The sequence below is a fragment of the Scyliorhinus torazame genome, chromosome 29 (genome assembly GCF_047496885.1).
Source record: "Scyliorhinus torazame isolate Kashiwa2021f chromosome 29, sScyTor2.1, whole genome shotgun sequence".
Classification (NCBI taxonomy): Eukaryota; Metazoa; Chordata; class Chondrichthyes; order Carcharhiniformes; family Scyliorhinidae; genus Scyliorhinus; species Scyliorhinus torazame.
The window spans coordinates 24,631,478-24,650,816 of NC_092735.1; the positions used below are offsets into that span (position 1 = coordinate 24,631,478).

The window sequence follows — 19,339 nt, forward strand, 5'->3', positions numbered from 1 at the left end:
GAGGCTCACCGGTCTATAGTTGCCGGGGTTGTCTCTGCTCCCCTTTTTGAACAAAGGGACCACATTTGCGGTCCTCCAGTCCTCTGGCACTATTCCTGTAGCCAATGATGACATAAAAATCAAAGCCAAAGGTCCAGCAATCTCTTCCCTGGCCTCCCAGAGAATCCTAGGATAAATCCCATCAGGTCCCGGCGACTTATCTATTTTCAGCCTGTCCAGAATTGCCAACACCTCTTCCCTACGTACCTCAATGCCATCTATTCTATTAGCCTGGGGCTCAGCATTCTCCTCCACAACATTATCTTTTTCCTGAGTGAATACTGACGAAAAATATTCATTTAGTATCTCGCCTATCTCTTCAGACTCCACACACAATTTCCCATCCCTGTCCTTGACTGGTCCTACTCTTTCCCTAGTCATTCGCTTATTCCTGACATACCTATAGAAAGCTTTTGGGTTTTCCTTGATCCTTCCTGCCAAATACTTCTCATGTCCCCTCCTTGCTCATCTTAGCTCTCTCTTTAGATCCTTCCTCGCTACCTTGTAACTATCCATCGCCCCAACCGAAACCTCACACCTCATCTTCACATAGGCTTCCTTCTTCCTCTTAACAAGAGATTCCACTTCCTTGGTAAACAACGGTTCCCTCGCTCGACGCCTTCCTCCCTGCCTGACCGGTACATACTTATCAAGAACACGCAGTAGCTGATCCTTGAACAAGCCCCACTTATCCAGTGTGCCCAACACTTGTAGCCTACTTCTCCACCTTATCCCCCCCAAGTCACGTCTAATGGCATCATAATTGCCCTTCCCCCAGCTATAACTCTTGCCCTGTGGTGTATACTTATCCCTTTCCATCATTAACGTAAACGTCACCGAATTGTGGTCACTGTCCCCAAAGTGCTCTCCTACCTCCAAATCCAACACCTGGCCTGGTTCATTACCCAAAACCAAATCCAACGTGGCCTCGCCTCTTGTTGGCCTGTCAACATATTGTTTCAGGAAACCCTCCTGCACACACTGTACAAAAAACGACCCATCTATTGTACTCGAACTATATCTTTTCCAGTCAATATTTGGAAAGTTAAAGTCTCCCATAATAACTACCCTGTTACTTTCGCTCTTATCCAGAATCATCTTCGCCATCCTTTCCTCTACATCCCTAGAACTATTAGGAGGCCTATAAAAAACTCCCAACAGGGTGACCTCTCCTTTCCTGTTTCTAACTTCAGCCCGTACTACCTCGGAAGAAGAGTCCCCATCTAGCATCCTCTCCGCCACCGTAATACTGCTCTTGACTTCTGTTGCGTCGTAGGAAGGAGCCATCAGCCATGCGGACGAGGAACGATCTCGGGGCCACTTGCTTGACCACCACAGCTGCGGCGGACCAGCCGCCGTCAGGCAACTGCACACGAACACGATCAGTTGGGACCAGCTCAGGGACATCCGTGGCATGGGCACCATATGCTGATTTCTGTTGGGCCCGAGACTGCTGCATCTTTTGTATGACCGTGAGGTGGTCAAGGCCTGGAACATGGATGGCTGGAACCGTGGTTCGCAGAGCACGATTCATGAGCATCTGCGCGGGAGACAACCCAGTGGACAGCGGGGATGCTCTGTATGCCAGCAGCGCCAGGTTGAAGTCGGAGCCTGAGTCTGTAGCCTTGCATAGTAATCTCTTGACAATATGGACCCATTTTTCGGCCTTCCCGTTTGACTGCGGATAGTGGGGGCTGGAGGTTACGTGACGAAAGTTGTCTAGGCGGGCAAAATCAGACCATTCCTGGCTGTAAAAACAGGGACCGTTGTCACTCATCACCGTGAGCGGTATCCCATGCCGGGCAAACGTTTCTTTGCAAGCTTTAATCACCGCCTTCAACGTGAGGTCGGACAGTTTCACCACTTCAGGGTAATTGGAGAAGCAGTCGACCAGGAGGACATAGTCACGCCCCTTGGCATGGAAAAGGTCGACACCGACTTTGGACCATGGGGAGGTCACTATCTCATGTTGCTGCAGAGTTTCTTTGGGTTGAGCTGGCTGAAATTTCTGACGTGGGGCAGTTGAGGACCGGCCAATAGAGTGCCTCTCGAGCTCTGCGTCGACATTTCTCGACCCCCAGGTGACCCTCATGGAGTTGGCTGAGCACCATAGCTCGCATGCTCTGCGGAATCACAATCCTATCGAGCTTCATGAGGATGCCGTCCACCACCCTCGGGTCGTCCTTGACGTTGTAAAACTGGGGACATTGTCCCTTCTGCCAGCCATTTGTGAGGTTCTGCATCACACGCTGTAGCGGAGGATCCTTGGCCGTTTCCTCACGAATTTGGATGACCCTATCATCAATGGCCGGAACGTTGGAGGCACACAATTGCACCTGCTCATCGATTTGGCAGACAAAGTCAGTTTGTTCATACGGTGTGGTGATAGACCGGGAAAGGGCATCTGCAACAATGAGTTCTTTGCCTGGCGTGTAGACAAGTTCAAAATCATAGCGGCGTAGCTTGAGAAGGATTCGCTGTAACCGAGGCGTCATGTCATTCAAATCCTTTTGGATTATATGGACTAGTGGCCTGTGGTCTGTCTCAACCGTGAATTTTGGGAGGCCATACACAGTTGTGAAATTTGTCGATTCCCGTTAGGAGGCTCAGGCATTCCTTCTCGATCTGAGCGTACCGTTGCTCAGTGGGCGTCATGGCTCTGGAGGCATACGCAACTGGGGCCCATGAGGAGGAGTCATCCCGTTGGAGGAGCACCACCCCAATACCGTCCTGGCTCGCGTCAGTGGATATTTTGGTCTCCTTGGTCGGGTCGAAGAATGCCACAACCGGGGCTGTGGTGAGTTTTGCCCTCAGCTCACGCCATTTGTTCTTATGAGCGGGCAGCCACTGGAATTCCGGCGACTTTTTGACGAGATGGCGGAGGGCTGTGGTGTGTGCCGCCATGTTGGGAATGAACTTCCCGAGGAAGTTGACCATCCCTAGAAAGCGGAGGAGTGCCTTCTTGTCCTCTGGGTCTTCATGGCATTGATCGCCGAGACCTTGTCAGCATCTGGCCACCGCCTTGCTGCGAGATGTGGTCACCAAGGAATTTGATTTCTGATTGACCGAACGAGCACTTGGCTCTGTTGAGTCGGAGGCCATGCTCATGGATTCTGTGGAATACCTGCTTGAGGCGATCAATGTGTTCTTGAGGAGTTGTGGACCAGATTATGACATCGTCAACATACACGCGCACCCCCTCGACACCCTCCATCATCTGTTCCATGATGCGGTGAAATACCTCTGAGGCTGAGATGATGCCAAAAGGCATCCGGTTGTAGCAGTAGCGACTGAACGGGGTATTGAATGTGCACAGCTTGCGACTGGAATGCATCCAGCTGTATTTCCCAGAACCCCTTGGATGCGTCCAGCTTCGTAAAGAGTTTGGCATGAGCCATGTCGCTGGTCAACTCCTCTCGTTTTGGTATCGGGTAATGTTCCCTCATGATGTCGCGGTTTAAATCCTTGGGGCCGATGCAGATTCAAAGCTCCCCTGACGGCTTCTTGACGGAGACCACGGAACTGACCCAGTCCGTGGGTTCTGTGACCTTTGATATGATGCCCTGGTCCTGGAGGTCCTGTAACTGCTGCTTGAGGCCGTCCTTGAGGGGTGCCGGCACCCGATGTGGTGCAAGGATCACAGGGGTGGCATTCGGGTTTGAGCAGGATTTTGTATCGGTATGGGAGTTTGCCCATTCCGTCAAACACGCTGTGGTACTGCGTGATGATGTCATCAATTTCAGCCTGGAAGTTCTCATCAGGTGAGGCCGTCGCCTGTGAGGATGACATGGTGTGGACTCGCTGAACCAAGTTCAGGAGTTTGCAGGCCCGAGCATCGAGCAGGGATGCTCTGTCAGGTCCCACAATCTCAAATCGCAGTGTCGCTTTGAATGATTTATTGGAAACTCCGAGTTGACATGAGCCACTGGCAACTATGGCATTGCCATTTTAGTCAAGGAGCTGGCAGGCCGGTGGAAGAATGCTTGGTCTGACGCGGATGGTGTTGATCGGATTTGGAGATGAGGTTCGCTGATGTGCCGGTGTCCAGTTTGAACCGGATGCGAGCCTTGTTGACTGTGAGGACAGCACACCACTCGTCGTCGGGATCCACGCTGAGGATCGGGAGGTGCGTCGCTGTCTTGGAGAAAGGCAGCGCATGCTTCGTGATGATGCCCACCAAATTGAGGGACGCAGCATCAGGATCTGTTGGGCTGTCGGGGTCGGAGTCTGGCATGTCCTGCTGTATTGAACGGACGCTTCTGTGCCGCGGCTGGGATCGCTGGATGCTGGGCAGTGGAGCAGATCTGCAAAGGGCTGCGTAGTGGCCAAGCTTGCCACACTGTAGACACCGTCGTGATTTTGCTGGACATTGCCGCTTTAAATGGGCGGAGCCACAATTCAGACACGTCATGACGCCAACGTCAGCGCGTTGCATGCGCCATCGCGCATGCGCAGTGCGGTCGTACGATGTATGCATCTGCGCAGTCTGGTCGTCGGTCTCGCCGTCCCCTCGGTCGTGGCGCGCATGCGCAGGGGCCTGGGAAAAGCACGCGGAATGGCCACTCTCGTCGATACTTAGACCCTGCATTTGTACGATGGCTGCACCCGTTCCGCCTCGTGGGAGGTTAGCTTTGCCGTTTCTGCCGCCCTGATGTGGGAGTACCGATTGTTAGCGTGTTCGTGGAGAACGCACGTTTCGATGGTGATGGTGAGGGTGAGCTGCTTCACTTGCAGGAGCTGCTGGCGAAGGAAATCGGAGTGGACCCCGAAAATGATCTGATCCCGTGTCATGGAATCAGTGGTCGAGTCATAGTTACATGACTGCGCGAGGATGCGGAGATGGGTCAGAAAGGATTGAAAAGGTTCATCCTTACCCTGAGACCTCTGCTGGAAAACATACCGTTCAAAGCTCTCATTCACCTCAATGTCGCAGTGGCTGTCGAACTTCAGTAGGACTGTTTTAAATTTCGTCTTGTCTTCGCCTTCAGCGAATGTAAGGGAGTTGTAGATGTGGATGGCGTGGTCCCCGGCTGTGGAGAGGAATAGTGCGATTTTCCTGGCGTCCGATGCGGCCTCGAGGTCGGTGGCTTCGAGATAGAGTTGGAACTTTTGTTTGAAGATCCTCCAATTTGCACCGAGGTTGCCGGCGATGCGAAGCTGCGGACGAAGACGGACATTTTCCAAGTCACCGGATGGCTGTTTGCTGGTCAGCGCTGATTCACTCAAGGTAGGTCCGTCAAATTTTCAGCTGGTACCATGATGTGTTGGGTAGGCTGGGTCGAGGTGAACTGCACTTGATGCAGTGTAGCAAGAGACAGACCTCCAACACTTGATAAAATGCAACACGATTTTATTCAACATCCAAACTATTATACATGTTCAACTGTGGTTTGACACTATGCTGACTTGACTGGAGACCTGACACTAGCCTGACCAGACTAACCTAGCTACCACATGGTGTAGGCACTGGCTAGCTCATGAGCTCTGACTGTCTCAGAAGCTGGGTCCCGAGAAAGCGGGAAAACTGGTGCCCTCTGGCTTTATAGTGGTTGTGTCTTGTCTGGTGATTGGCTGCTCTGTTCTGTGTGCTTACTGGTCATTCTGTGTGTCAATCACTGCCTGTCTGCACTCCATTGTATACATTGATGTATATTATGATAGGTGGCACACAGAGATGGGCAGGGGGGGGTTGTGATGTTGGACATAGAGACGGGAAGGGTGGGGTGAGGTGGGACATAGAGACGGGCAGGGGGGTGAGATGAGGCACAGAGACAGGCAAGGGGGATGTGAGGTGGCACACAGACGGGCAGGGGGGGTGAGGTGGGTCACAGAGATGGGCAGGGGGGTGAGGTGGGTCACAGAGACGGGCAGAGGGGGTGAGGTGGGTCACAGAGACGGGCGGGGGGGTGAGGTGAGACACAGACGGGCAGGGGGGGCGTGAGGTGGGTCACAGAGACGGGCAGGGGGGGCGTGAGGTGGGTCACAGAGACGGGGGGGGTGAGGTGGGTCACAGAGACGGGCGGGGGGGTGAGGTGGGTCACAGAGACGGGCGGGGGTGTGTGTGAGGTGGGTCACAGACGGGCAGGGGGGGTGAGGTGGGTCACAGAGACGGGCAGGGGGGCGTGAGGTGGGTCACAGAGACGGGCGGGGGGGTGAGGTGGGTCACAGAGACGGGCGGGGGGGGGTGTGAGGTGGGTCACAGAGACGGGCGGGGGGGGATGAGGTGGGTCACACAGACGGGCGGGGGGGGGTGGTTTGTGAAGTGGGACTCAGTGACCATTCCCTCTGTTTCTCCACAGGGAGCGTTGCCGTTCGATGATGACAACTTACGACAGCTGTTAGAGAAGGTCAAACGAGGCGTCTTCCACATGCCGCACTTTATTCCTCCCGACTGCCAGAATTTACTACGGGGCATGATCGAGGTGGATGCAGAGAAACGCCTCTCGGTCAGTAGCCCAGCCCCTCACACACACTCTGCCATGTCCTGTCTCTGATTCCACACCAAATGGACTCACCATCAACACCAGAAGAGGGTTATCAGTGTTACTGCATTGGGCAGGGGAAAGATATCAGTGTGACCCCACAGGGAGGGGGAGAGATATCAGTGTGACCCCATTGGGAAGGGGGGGGGGAGATATCAGTGCGACCCCATTGGGCGGGGGCAAGATATCAGTGACACACCATTGGGAGGGGGGAGATATCAGTGTGACCCCATTGGGAGGGGGGGGGAGATATCAGTGTGACCCCATTGGGAGGGGGGAGATATCAGTGATACACCATTGGGAGGGGGGAGATATCAGTGTGACCCCATTGGGAGGGGGAGAGAGAGATTTCATTGTTACCCCACAGGGAGGGGGAGAGATGTTACCCCATTGGGGGGGAGAGGGGAGATATCAGTGTGACCCCATTGGGAGGGGGCAAGATATCAGTGACACACCATTGGGAGGGGTGAGATATCAGTGTGACCCCATTGGGAGGGGGGGGGAGATATCAGTGTGACCCCATTGGGAGGGGGCAAGATATCAGTGATACACCATTGAGAGGGGGAGAGATATCAGTGTGACCCCATTGGGCGGGGGAGAGATATCAGTGTTACTCCATTGGGAGGGGGGAGATATCTGTGTTACTCTGTTGGGAGGGGGAGATATCAGTTACTCCGTTCGGAGGGGGAGATATCAGTGTTACTCCGTTCGGAGGGGAGAGATATCAGTGTGAACCCATAGGGCGTGGGAGAGATATCAGTGTTACTCCATTGGGAGGGGGGAGATATCAGTGTTACTCCGTTGAGAGGGGGGAGATATCAGTGTGACCCCGTTGGGAGGGGGGAGATATCAGTGTGACCCCATTGGGCGGGGGAGAGATATCAGTGTTACTCCATTGGGAGGGGGGAGATATCAGTGGTACTCCGTTCGGAGGGGGGAGATATCAGTGTTACTCCATTGGGAGGGGGGAGATATCAGTGTTACTCCATTGGGAGGGGGGAGATATTAGTGTTACTCCATTGGGAGGGGGGAGATATCAGTGTTACTCCATTGGGAGGGGGGAGATATCAGTGTTACTCTGTTCGCGGAGGGATTCCTTTATCTTCAGGTTTTCTCTCTGATGTTTGGTGCATTCACCATCTCGGTTTTCTCTATAACTGGAAATGTCTGTTCTGAATTCTCTCATTAAACACCTTTCCTTTCTCTCTCTCCTCCACAACCCACCTGCTGCCCATTAGCTGGAACAGATTCAGAAGCACACCTGGTATCAGTAAGTACACCCTGCACAAACAGGTCGCAGACCCAGCTATGTGTCTTGGCCCGAGCCGCTGCCTTCACCAGTGTGGCGATCCCCCTATCGCTGTCCTCTCTCTGACTGAGACCGATGATTAGTGTTGGAGCAGGCCTCAGGCTGCATGTCCAGTGTGGGCTGAACGGACACTGGCCAAGCCAATTTCAAGTTGGAACCTCAATCCCATCGACCCTGGCAGTGTATGCCGGCGCCTAATTCACTTCTCTGCCTTCCTTCACAGTGTCTTTCCTCTGTCTCTAAATTCGCTCTGTAACTGGGAATGTTCTTGTTAGCTGTGGGAATAGTGGGTGCTTTCTACAGGAGGAGATTTGGGGGGGGGGGGGGGGGGGGGGGGGGGCAGGGGTTGGTGGGTTAATTAACTCATTGCTTCCCCAGCCTCTTGAGGTGAGGAGGCCTCGGGACTCTATACAGCGCTCCGTCCTGATTATGCAACTAGACATCAGGGAGATGGTGGTGTCCATGGTAACGTCCCCGGACTAGTAATCCAGAGATTGAGGCTAATGCTCGGGGGGGGGGGTTCAAATCCACCCAGTTGGTGGGATTTAAATTTAATTAATATAATCTGGAATTCAAACTAGCTTCAGAGGCTGGGAATTCTGTGGTGAGTAACTCACCTTCGACCCCACCCATAGCCTGTCCACCACCTACAAGGCCCAGGTCAGGAGTGTAATGGTACACTCTCCACTTGCCTGGATGAGTGAAGGCCCAACAACACTCAAGAAGCTCGACAACATCCAGGACAAAGCAGCCCCACTTGATGGACACCCCAACCACCACCTTCATCACTCCAGCACCGACGCACAGCGGCAGCCGTGTGTACCGTCTACAAGATGCACTGCAGCAACTCACCAAGACCTCTTAGACGGCACCTTCCAAACCCACAACCTCTACTGTCTTGAAGGACAAGGGCAGCAGACACTTGGGAACACCACCCTACCTGCAAGTTCCCCTCCAAGTCACTCACCATCCCGAGCTGGAAATATACCGCCATTCACGCAGGTACATTAACGGCGTTCAAAAGCCATCTCGACAAATGCGTGGATAGGATGGGTATAGAGGGATACGGGCACTAGGAAGTGCTGAGGGTTTTGGCCAAGGTGGTATCGTGACCCGTACAGGCTTGGAGGGCCGAAGGGCTTGTTCCTGAGCTGCATTGTTCTTTGTTCTTCGACCTTATGGAGGTCTATAAAATAATGAGGGGCGTAGATAGTCAACATCTTTTCCCAAAGGTAGGGGATGGCATAGGTTTAAGGTGAGAGGGAAGAGATATAAAAGGGTCCAGAGGGGCAGTTGTTTCACACAGAAGGTGGCGAGTGTCTGGAACGAGCTGCCAGAGGCAGTAGTAGCGGAAGGTACAATTGTGTCTTTTAAAAAGCATTTAGACAGTTATATGGGAAAGCTGGGTACAGAGGGATCGGGGCCAAATGCGGGCAAGTGGGACTAGCTTTGTGATAAAAACTGGGCAGCATGGACAAGCTGGGCCGAAGGGCCTGTTTCCATGCTGTAACCTCTATGACTCTATGACACTGTCGCTGGGTCAAGGAATTCCCTAACAGCACGGTGGGTGTACCTACACCACAGGGACTGCAATGGCTCAAGAAGGCAGCTAATCACCACCTTCTCAGGGGGCAATGAGGGATGGGCAATAAATGTTGGTCTAGCCGGCGATGCACACATCCAGTGAAAGAATAAACATTAAAAAAAACATTAATTCCTCTAACTGAAAAATTAAACCTGCTACAATTGCTGTTCCGATTCCCCCTCACCTGTGCTGACACTGACTCCTTGGTGGGGGCTGTCCGTCAGGTAAGCTATTCAACTGTAGTGGGCATCAAACCTAATCCCCATTGTGTCCTTGCCCTCTACCACCCCCAGCTCAATATTAACAGAAACTAGGGCCAGCAGGATCAGTGAAGCTAGGAGAGGGCAGGGGGCGGGTTTGAGGGACACCTTTGCAAAGCCCGGAGCCACCAGCCCCACAGAGATGGCGGGTCACCGGGCAGCAAGTGCTACGTATGGGCCAGATGGGGGTTATGAGTGGTGGGTTGTTTGGGTCTGGCATGGTAGAGGTTGACCGGCAATGGGACATTCTGACCAGGCCTGTCCGGACGTGCCTGAGGGTGTCGGTGTGTCGTTTCAGAGGCGGCAAGAATGAGCCGGAGCCCGAACAGCCGATAGCACGGAAAGTGATGATTCGGAGGCTACAGTCTGTGAGCGACATCGACCCAGACGTGCTGGACAGTATGAACTCGCTCGGCTGTTTTCGAGACAAGAACAAACTGAAGCACGACCTCATGTTTGAGGAGTAAGTAACCTCCTTTGGCTGCTCTTTATTGTTAGTGAAGATCTTGTGTGCGGGAGCGAGGGATGAGTGGCTCCGTCGGGAGCAGCCCTGCCTCCGAGACATTAGGTCACGGGTTCCTCACGCTCCTCTCTGGGGACTCGGCCCCGAGATCCAGGTTGTCCCTCTGCAGTGCCGCACTGAGGGAGCGCTGAACTGTCAGAGGTGCATCTTTCAGAGCGAGTTGTCAAACCGAGACCTTGCCTGCTCTCTCAGGGGAGTGAAAATAATCCCACACCCAGTATTTCGGAGAGGAGCAGAGAGAGTTCTTCCCTGTGACCTAATATCTGGTCATTATCACATTGCTTTTTCTGGGAGCTTCCTTTGTGCAAATTGGGTCCCACATTTCCCACGTTGCATTTCATCGCTGTAACGCATTTTAGCAGCTCCTGAGGTCGCCTTCCAAACCTGTGACCTCTACCACCTAAGGACAAGAGCAGCAGATACCTGGGAACATCCCCACCTGGAGGTTCCCCTCCAAGTCACTCACCATCCCGACTTGGAAATATATCGCTGTTCCTTCACTGTTGCTGGGGCAACATCCTGTAACTCCCTCCCTAACAGCACAATAATAATAATCTTTATTAGTGTCACAAGTAGGCTTACATTAACACTGCAATTAAGTTACTGTGAAAATCCCCTAGTCGTCACATTCCGGCGCCTATTCGGGTACACAGAGGGGGAATTCAGAATGTCCGATTCACCTAACAAGCACGTCTTTTGGGATTTGTGGGAGGAAACCGGAGCACCCGGAGGAAACACACGCAGACACGGGGAGAACGTGCAGACTCCGCACAGACAGTGACCCAAGCCGGGAATCGAACCTGGGACCTGGCGCTGTGAAGCAACAGTGCTAACCACTGTGCTGCCAATGGATGTACCTACACCTCAGGGACTGCAGGCATTCAAGAAGGCGGCTCCCCACCACCTTCTCAGCAGTAATTAGGGATGGGCAACAGTTGCGGACCCAGCCAGACCAGCCCACGCCCTGTGAAAGAATGCAAGGTGGTGTGTAAGTGGGTGATGGTGTTAACAGGTCACTCAGGGAGGCCAGGTTGATGCGGCAACATGTGTATTGTCGCCTGGAGCTATGGATCGTGCTGGCAGTGGTTCCAAAGCTCCTTTCATCTTATGTCTGACCAGGAATCGCTCCTACTGATGTGTGTTGGAAGGATTTACAGGTTGATAATCAAATTGTTTTGGCCGCATTATGAACGCACCTCCCTTGGCCATCGTGTCCTAGGGTAGGATTCGAACCCGGAGCTTCCAGCTCAGAGCCAGGGATGCCACCCACTCCGTCACGAGGTCACCTGCTACTTCAGTAAAAGTCTGTTTTCTCTTATTAGACCAGGGGTTGGCTACCCATGGCTCGAGTCTCATGTCGCTCATTAAGTCCCGCGTGAGGCTCTCGGCGAGCTTGGTCAATCAATCTCATTTCTCTTCATTATCAATTTTTAGACAAAGTTGCCTAAATGCATTTCTAGATTTAAAAAAAAAAGATATCTAGAAATATCCTTGGCGACGGATATTTTAACAGATACCAGATGGAATTTATGAAATGTTTGTCACAAAAATATGAAATTTTGTCAAAAACCTGCTTGGATCAAAAGTTAAAACAAGCCACAATCTCTCTCTCTCTCTCTCCCCCCCCAAAATATATATATAATCTCCATCTCACTCTGCCCATCTCACTCTCTCCATCTCACTCAGTCCGTCTCACTCTCTCCATCTCACTCTCTCCACCTCACTCTCTCCATCTCACTCTCTCCACCTCACTCTCTCCATCTCACTCTGTCCATCTCACTCTCTCCTCACTCTGTCCGTCTCACTCTCTCCATCTCACTCTCTCCATCTCACTCTCTCCATCTCACTCTCTCCACCTCATTCTCTCCATCTCACTCTGTCCATCTCACTCTCTCCTCACTCTGTCCGTCTCACTCTGTCCGTCTCACTCTCTCCATCTCACTCAGTCCGTCTCACTCTCTCCATCTCACTCTCTCCACCTCACTCTCTCCATCTCACTCTCTCCACCTCACTCTCTCCATCTATTTCAGTCCGTCTCACTCTCTCCATCTCACTCTCTCCATCTCACTCTCTCCATCTCACTCTCTCCGTCTCACTCTCTCCGTCTCACTCAGTCCGTCTCACTCTGTCCGTCTCACTCTCTCCATCTCACTCAGTCCGTCTCACTCTCTCCATCTCACTCTCTCCATCTCACTCGCTCCACCTCATTCTCTCCATCTCACTCTGTCCATCTCACTCTCTCCTCACTCTGTCCGTCTCACTCTGTCCGTCTCACTCTCTCCATCTCACTCAGTCCGTCTCACTCTCTCCATCTCACTCTCTCCACCTCACTCTCTCCATCTCACTCTCTCCACCTCACTCTCTCCATCTCACTCAGTCCGTCTCACTCTCTCCATCTCACTCTCTCCACCTCACTCTCTCCATCTCACTCTCTCCGTCTCACTCTCTCCGTCTCACTCTCTCCATCTCACTCTCTCCATCTCACTCTCTCCACCTCATTCTCTCCATCTCACTCTCTCCATCTTTATCTCTTCATTGTCTCCCACTAGCTCTCTTTCCATTTCTGTCTCTCTCTTGCTATCCTTCTCTTTATCTCTCTCTTGCTAATCATCTCTCGCTCTATCTCTCCCTCTATCTCTCTCTCTTTCTATCTCGATCTCTCTATCTCACTCTCTATGTATCTCTCTGTCTCCCCCCTTTGACTTGCTTCCTCTTTATCTCTCACTCTCTACCTCTCTATATATCTCCTTCTATCTCTATCTCTATATCACTATCTATCTCTCTCGATCTCTCTCTCTTGCTATTCTTCTTTCTCTTTATATCTCTCTCGCTATCCATCTATCTCTATCTCTCCCTCTATCTCTCTTTTTATATTTATCTCTCTTTCTATCACTATCACTCTCTATCTCAATCTCTCTATCTCCTCTCTCAACCTCGCTCTCTATCTATTTCTCTGTCTCCTCTTCTCTTTGACTTTCTCCCTGTTTATCTTTCTCTTTCTCTATCCCTCTTTCTCTTTATCTCTCTCTCTCTTTATCTATCTATCTCTGTCCCTTGCTCTCTCCTATCTCTGTATCTCTATCTCGGTATCTCTATCTCGGTAGCTCGATCTCTATCTCTCTCTATTTCTCTCTCTCTCAATCCTCCAAACAACGCACGGACTGTGTAGGAACTGCTCAGGAAGTGTGAACTTCCAATAGGCAAACACCCCTGCTCCCCGGGACCCTCCCAAAAATCTCCAACTATGTGTTAGAGTCAGAGACTTTGGACAATTCCGATTGATTTACCAGGATAGTTACCCTGGAAATGACATGTCTTCCTGCGTTGATCCAGCGCTCCAAAGAAACGGTTCCATTTCAGAAACGCTCCGGATTTCTGGAGAAGCCAGGATTGAACGTCCTGCCAGAAATGTGGAGCCCTGGAATGCCAGAGAAAAGTAGGAAGGGAGTGGCAATCCGAGGGTGATGCCATCGTTCGGAAGATTTGGGCAACGTTTACATTACCGGTCCAGGATGCTGAAACTGGTTATATAGTCTCTGTATAACTTGATCAAAATAATTAAAAGTGGCAAGGCAGAGACAAAAATATATCACCCCATTCTCCTTTCTCCAACAATCCAAAGACTTTCAAATCACAAACTTAAAAAATAAAAAAAATGTAAGTACCAAACTTTATTTTCCAATTAAGGGGCAATTTAGCGTGGTCACTTCACCTTCCCTGCACATCTTTGGGTTGTGGGGGGGGTGAGGTCCATGCAGACACGGGGAGAATGTGCAAACTACACACGGACAGTGACCCGGGGCCGGGATCGAATCCGGGTCCCCGGCACCGTGAAGCAGCAGTGCTAACCACTGCGCCACCCTGCCGCCCCACATATCTCAAACTTGGCACCAAATATTCATTTGTCCTCCTACCTGGGCCGGAGAGTCCCAGTGGAGACCTGGGGCTATGCTGCACTGTCAGAGGCAGGTTTTTTTTCCCGGATAAGACATTAAACCCAGGCTCCATTTGGCCCCTCAGGTAGTCAAAGAATCCAATCCCACACCACTACTTTGAAGGACAGATGAGTTCTCCACGGTGCTTTGAGCCAATATTTATCCCTCACTCAACATCGGCAAAAACAAGGTGGCGCGGTGGCGCAGGGGTTAGCACTGCGGCCTCACGGCGCCGAGGTCCCAGGTTCGATCCCGGCGCTGAGTCACTGTCCGTGTGGAGTTCGCACATTCTCCCCGTGTTTGCGTGGGTCTCACCCCCCACAACCCAAAGATGCGCAGCGTAGGTGGATTGGCCACGCTAAAATTGCCCCTTAATTGGGAAAAAGAAAAAAATCACCAAAAACAGATGATCTGGTCAACATCACGTTGCTGCCTGTGGGAGCTTGCTGTGCACAAATGGGCTGCGGTGTCTCCAACACCCAGTGGCGGCGCTTTAAAAAGTACCTCATTGGCTGCAAAGCGCTTGTGGATGTGGAAGGCGCTATTTAAATGCAAGTCTTTGATTTTTTCCCCCCACTATTTCTTGCTATACAGAGAGAATCAGGAGAAAATGATCTACTTCCTGCTGCTGGACAGGAAAGAGCGGTATCCGAGCTGTGAGGATGAGGATTTACCCCCGCGGAACGACATTGGTAAGTCCCAGGGTCTGCGCCTCTTATGTTCCCGCCCTGCCGAGCAAGATGCCGAGAGAGTTGACCCCCCCACCCCCCCCCCCACCCTCTGAGATGGGGGGGTAAGGCGGTTCAACCCACCCTGGTGGATTGTTCTTCGTCCGTGAACTTCAACAATATGGCTATTCTACCATGGCAGGTTTCACATGGCAGGCTGAACACTGCTGGTGCCCAATTGCCACCCCTTCGCACCCTCGTACAGGAATCACCTGATAGCGATCGTTGTTGTTGGTCCCCTCCGCACCCCCCCCATCCCCCCTTCCCCATCCCGCCGCCCCCCCATCCTGCCCCCCCCCCCATCCCCTCTTCCCGGCTCTCCCATCCTCCCCATCCTGAACCTCCCCCATCCTGCGTTGGGAGGGGTGGGGGGGGGGGGGTGGGGGGGGGGGGGAGGGAAATGGGGCCTAGCCTGCAGGCTCGATCGGGATTGACTGTCAGTCTGAACGCCGTCGTGTTCCGTTTCCTCTTCTCTCTCCTCAGACCCCCCTCGCAAACGGGTCGACTCGCCCATGCTGAATCGCCACGGCAAGCGCCGGCCCGAGAGGAAGTCGATGGAGGTGCTGAGCGTGACAGACGGGGGATCTCCGGTGCCCGCTCGCCGCGCCATTGACGTGGCCCAGCACAGCCAGCGGTAGGTCTGCCCGCGGGTACAGCGCTGTCAGGGTCAGCCGGGGGGGTGGGTGGGGGGGGGGCTGTCAGGCGGAGGGACGAGTGTGATGAGTCGTCCTCAGGGGCCCTTTCGAAGGATCCCCCCCCTCTATGGCCACTCTGAATGAAATTGTCACTGGAATAGTAACCCTGAGGGCAATTGTTCACTCGGATGTCCTTTAGGGAAGGAAATCTGCCGTCCTTACCCGGTCTGGCCTACATGTGACTCCTGACCCGCACCAACGTGGTTGACTTTTAACTGCCCCTCTGAAATGGCCGAGCGAGACACTCAGTCCTAGGGGCAATTAGGGATGGACAACAAGTGCTGGCCCAGCCGGCGACTCCCGCATCCCACGAAAGAATAAAGAAAAACGTTTCCACCTGGAAGAGATCCTGACAATTCACACCACCAGTGCCTCCGAAGGCACGGCTTATACACCAAATGTTCCAGGGTGAACACTCCCCAGTCCCGGATGGGTCACGGAGATGTTTCCAGTTCACACTCAGCGCCTTATGCCCCAAAAAGCTTCCAAACTTTCATTGGGGAATCTGTTGAACTCTTCAACTGAGGAAATCCATGAATATTCCCTCGCCCTGAAGAAACGAGGGTGGGGGTGGAGAATTGTAAGGGATGGAATGAGGCGGTTCCACTGTGAGTATGCCCTCACATTCTGTGTTACATAGGAGCAGGAATAGGACATTTAGCCCTTGCAGCCTGTTCTACCTTTTCAGTTAGACCGTGGATGCATCGTTAGTGTCAGGGACGATGTGCGGGTCCGACACTCGCTGGGTGATAAATTCCTGATGTGAAGACAGAATGTCAGGGGTGGGAGGCCATGGGGGTGACACACAACTCTTTTGTGTTGATGATATGCTTCCCTGCGGCCTACTCAATCTTCACACTCACTGGGCCTTCATCTGCAGCCTGCCTAGCCTGAAGGTTGGCCCCTCTGGAATTCACCACAGTGTCTGCAGCAAGAAACGGCCAACAGCTGATTTTGTGAAGCCAGATTGCCCGCGATTTCCCTAGCTCGCATGAAACTGGGCCTGGTATAACGGTAATCCACCAGCATTCTGGTAATCCAGCAGCATTGTGGTAATCCACCAGCAATGTGGTAATCCACCGGCAATGTGGTAATCCACCGGCAATGTGGTAATCCACCAGCATTGTGGTAATCCACCAGCATTGTGGTAGTCCACCAGCATTGTGAGAATCCACCGGCATTGTGGTAATCCACCGGCATTGTGGTAATCCACCGGCATTGTGATAATCCACCGGCATTGTGGTAATCCACCGGCATTGTGGTAATCCACCAACACTGTGGTAATCCACCGGCATTGTGGTAATCCACCGGCATTGTGATAATCCACCGGCATTGTGGTAATCCACCGGCATTGTGGTAATCCACCAACACTGTGGTAATCCACCGGCATTGTGATAATCCACCAGCATTGTGGTAATCCATCGGCATTGTGATAATCCACTGGCATTGTGGTAATCCACCAGCATTGTGGTAATCTACCAGCATTGTGATAATCCACCAACATTGTGGTAATCCACCGGCACTGTGGTAATCCACCGGCATTGTGGTAATCCACCGGCATTGTGATAATCCACCAACATTGTGATAATCCACCGGCATTGTGGTAATCCACCGGCATTGTGATAATCCACCGGCATTGTGATAATCCACCGGCATTGTGGTAATCCACCAGCATTGTGATAATCCACCGGCATTGTGATAATCCACCGGCATTGTGATAATCCACCAGCACTGTGGTAATCCACCGGCATTGTGGTAATCCACCGGCATTGTGATAATCCACCAACATTGTGATAATCCACCGGCATTGTGATAATCCACCAACATTGTGATAATCCACCGGCATTGTGGTAATCCACCGGCATTGTGATAATCCACCGGCATTGTGGTAATCCACCGGCATTGTGGTAATCCACCAACACTGTGGTAATCCACCGGCATTGTGATAATCCACCAGCATTGTGGTAATCCACCGGCATTGTGGTAATCCACCGGCATTGTGGTAATCCACCGGCATTGTGATAATCCGCCGGCATTGTGGTAATCCACCGGCATTGTGATAATCCGCCGGCATTGTGGTAATCCACCGGCATTGTGATAATCCACCAACATTGTGGTAATCCACCAACATTGTGGTAATCCACCGGCATTGTGATAATCCACCAGCATTGTGGTAATCCACCGGCATTGTGGTAATCCACCGGCATTGTGGTAATCCACCGGCATTGTGATAATCCACCGGCATTGTGGTAATCCATCGGCATTGTGATAATCCGCCGGCATTGTGGTAATCCACCAGCACTGTGGTAATCCACCGGCATTGTGATAATCCACCAACATTGTGGTAATCCACCAACACAGTGGTAATCCACCGGCATTGTGGTAATCCACCAGCATTGCGATAATCCACCAACATTGTGATAATCCACCAGTATTGTGGTAATCCACCAGCATTGTGATAATCCACCAGCATTGTGGTAATTCACCAGCATTGTGATAATCCAACCGCATTGTGGGATTACCCTGGCATTGTGATAATCCACCGGCATTGTGGTAATCCACCAGCACTGTGGTAATCCACCAGCATTGTGATAATCCACCAGCATTGTGGTAATCCGCCGGCATTGTGATAATCCATCAACATTGTGATAATCCACCGGCACTGTGGTAATCCACCAGCACTGTGGTAATCCACCAGCATTGTGATAATCCACCGGCACTGTGGTAATCCACCAACATTGTGATAATCCACCGGCACTGTGGTAATCCACCAACATTGTGATAATCCACCGGCACTGTGGTAATCCACCAACATTGTGGTAATCCACCGGCATTGTGGTAATCCACCAACATTGTGGTAATCCACCAACATTGTGATAATCCACCGGCATTGTGGTAATTCACCGGCATTGTGGTAATTCACCGGCATTGTGGTAATCCACCAGCTTTGTGATAATCCACCAGCATTGTGATAATCCACCAACATTGTGGTAATTCACCGACATTGTGGTAATTCACCGGCACTGTGATAATCCGCCGGCATTGTGGTAATCCACCAGCATTGTGATAATCCACCAACATTGTGATAATCCACCGGCATTGTGGTAATTCACCGACATTGTGGTAATTCTCCGGCATTGTGGTAATTCACCGGCATTGTGGTAATCCACCAGCTTTGTGATAATCCACCAGCATTGTGATAATCCACCGGCACAGTGGTAATTCACCGGCATTGTGGTAATTCACCGACATTGTGGTAATTCACCGGCATTGTGGTAATTCACCAGCATTGTGATAATTCACCGGCATTGTGGTAATCCACCAGCATTGTGGTAATCCACCAACATTGTGATAATTCACCGGCATTGTGGTAATCCACCAGCATTGTGGTAATCCACCAGCATTGTGGTAATTTACCGGCATTGTGGTAATCCACCAGCATTGTGATAATCCACCAGCATTGTGGTAAATCACCGGCATTGTGGTAATCCACCAGCATTGTGATAATCCACCAGCATTGTGATAATCCACCAACATTGTGGTAATCCACCGGCATTGTGGTAATCCACCAACATTGTGGTAATCCACCGGCATTGTGATAATCCACCAACATTGTGGTAATCCACCAGCATTGTGATAATCTACCGGCATTGTGGGATTACCCTGGCATTGTGATAATCCACTGGTGCCACAGCCTGGAAGTTTGGTGGTGCCGTTGCCACGCTGTCCCCATGACTCCATTTCATGTTTTTGGGACATTGACTGAATTAACATTGGCAGGAA

The 19,339-nt window shown here is 51.9% G+C and overlaps 1 protein-coding gene across 4 annotated transcripts in view; it reads left to right on the forward strand.

Annotated features, from left to right (window-relative positions):
• Window positions 1–19,339, forward strand: part of LOC140403940 (serine/threonine-protein kinase BRSK2-like) — a 498,437-nt gene that overhangs the window by 453,642 nt on the left and 25,456 nt on the right. For 3 of the 4 annotated variants that reach the window (XM_072492220.1, XM_072492222.1, XM_072492221.1), the window contains 5 exons: window positions 6,339–6,485; window positions 7,760–7,791; window positions 9,974–10,138; window positions 14,728–14,825; window positions 15,345–15,495. In XM_072492220.1, the coding sequence (XP_072348321.1) occupies window positions 6,339–6,485; window positions 7,760–7,791; window positions 9,974–10,138; window positions 14,728–14,825; window positions 15,345–15,495 (593 nt within the window). The remainder of the gene's footprint in view (window positions 1–6,338; window positions 6,486–7,759; window positions 7,792–9,973; window positions 10,139–14,727; window positions 14,826–15,344; window positions 15,496–19,339) is intronic. The other variant, XM_072492223.1, reaches the window with a different exon arrangement.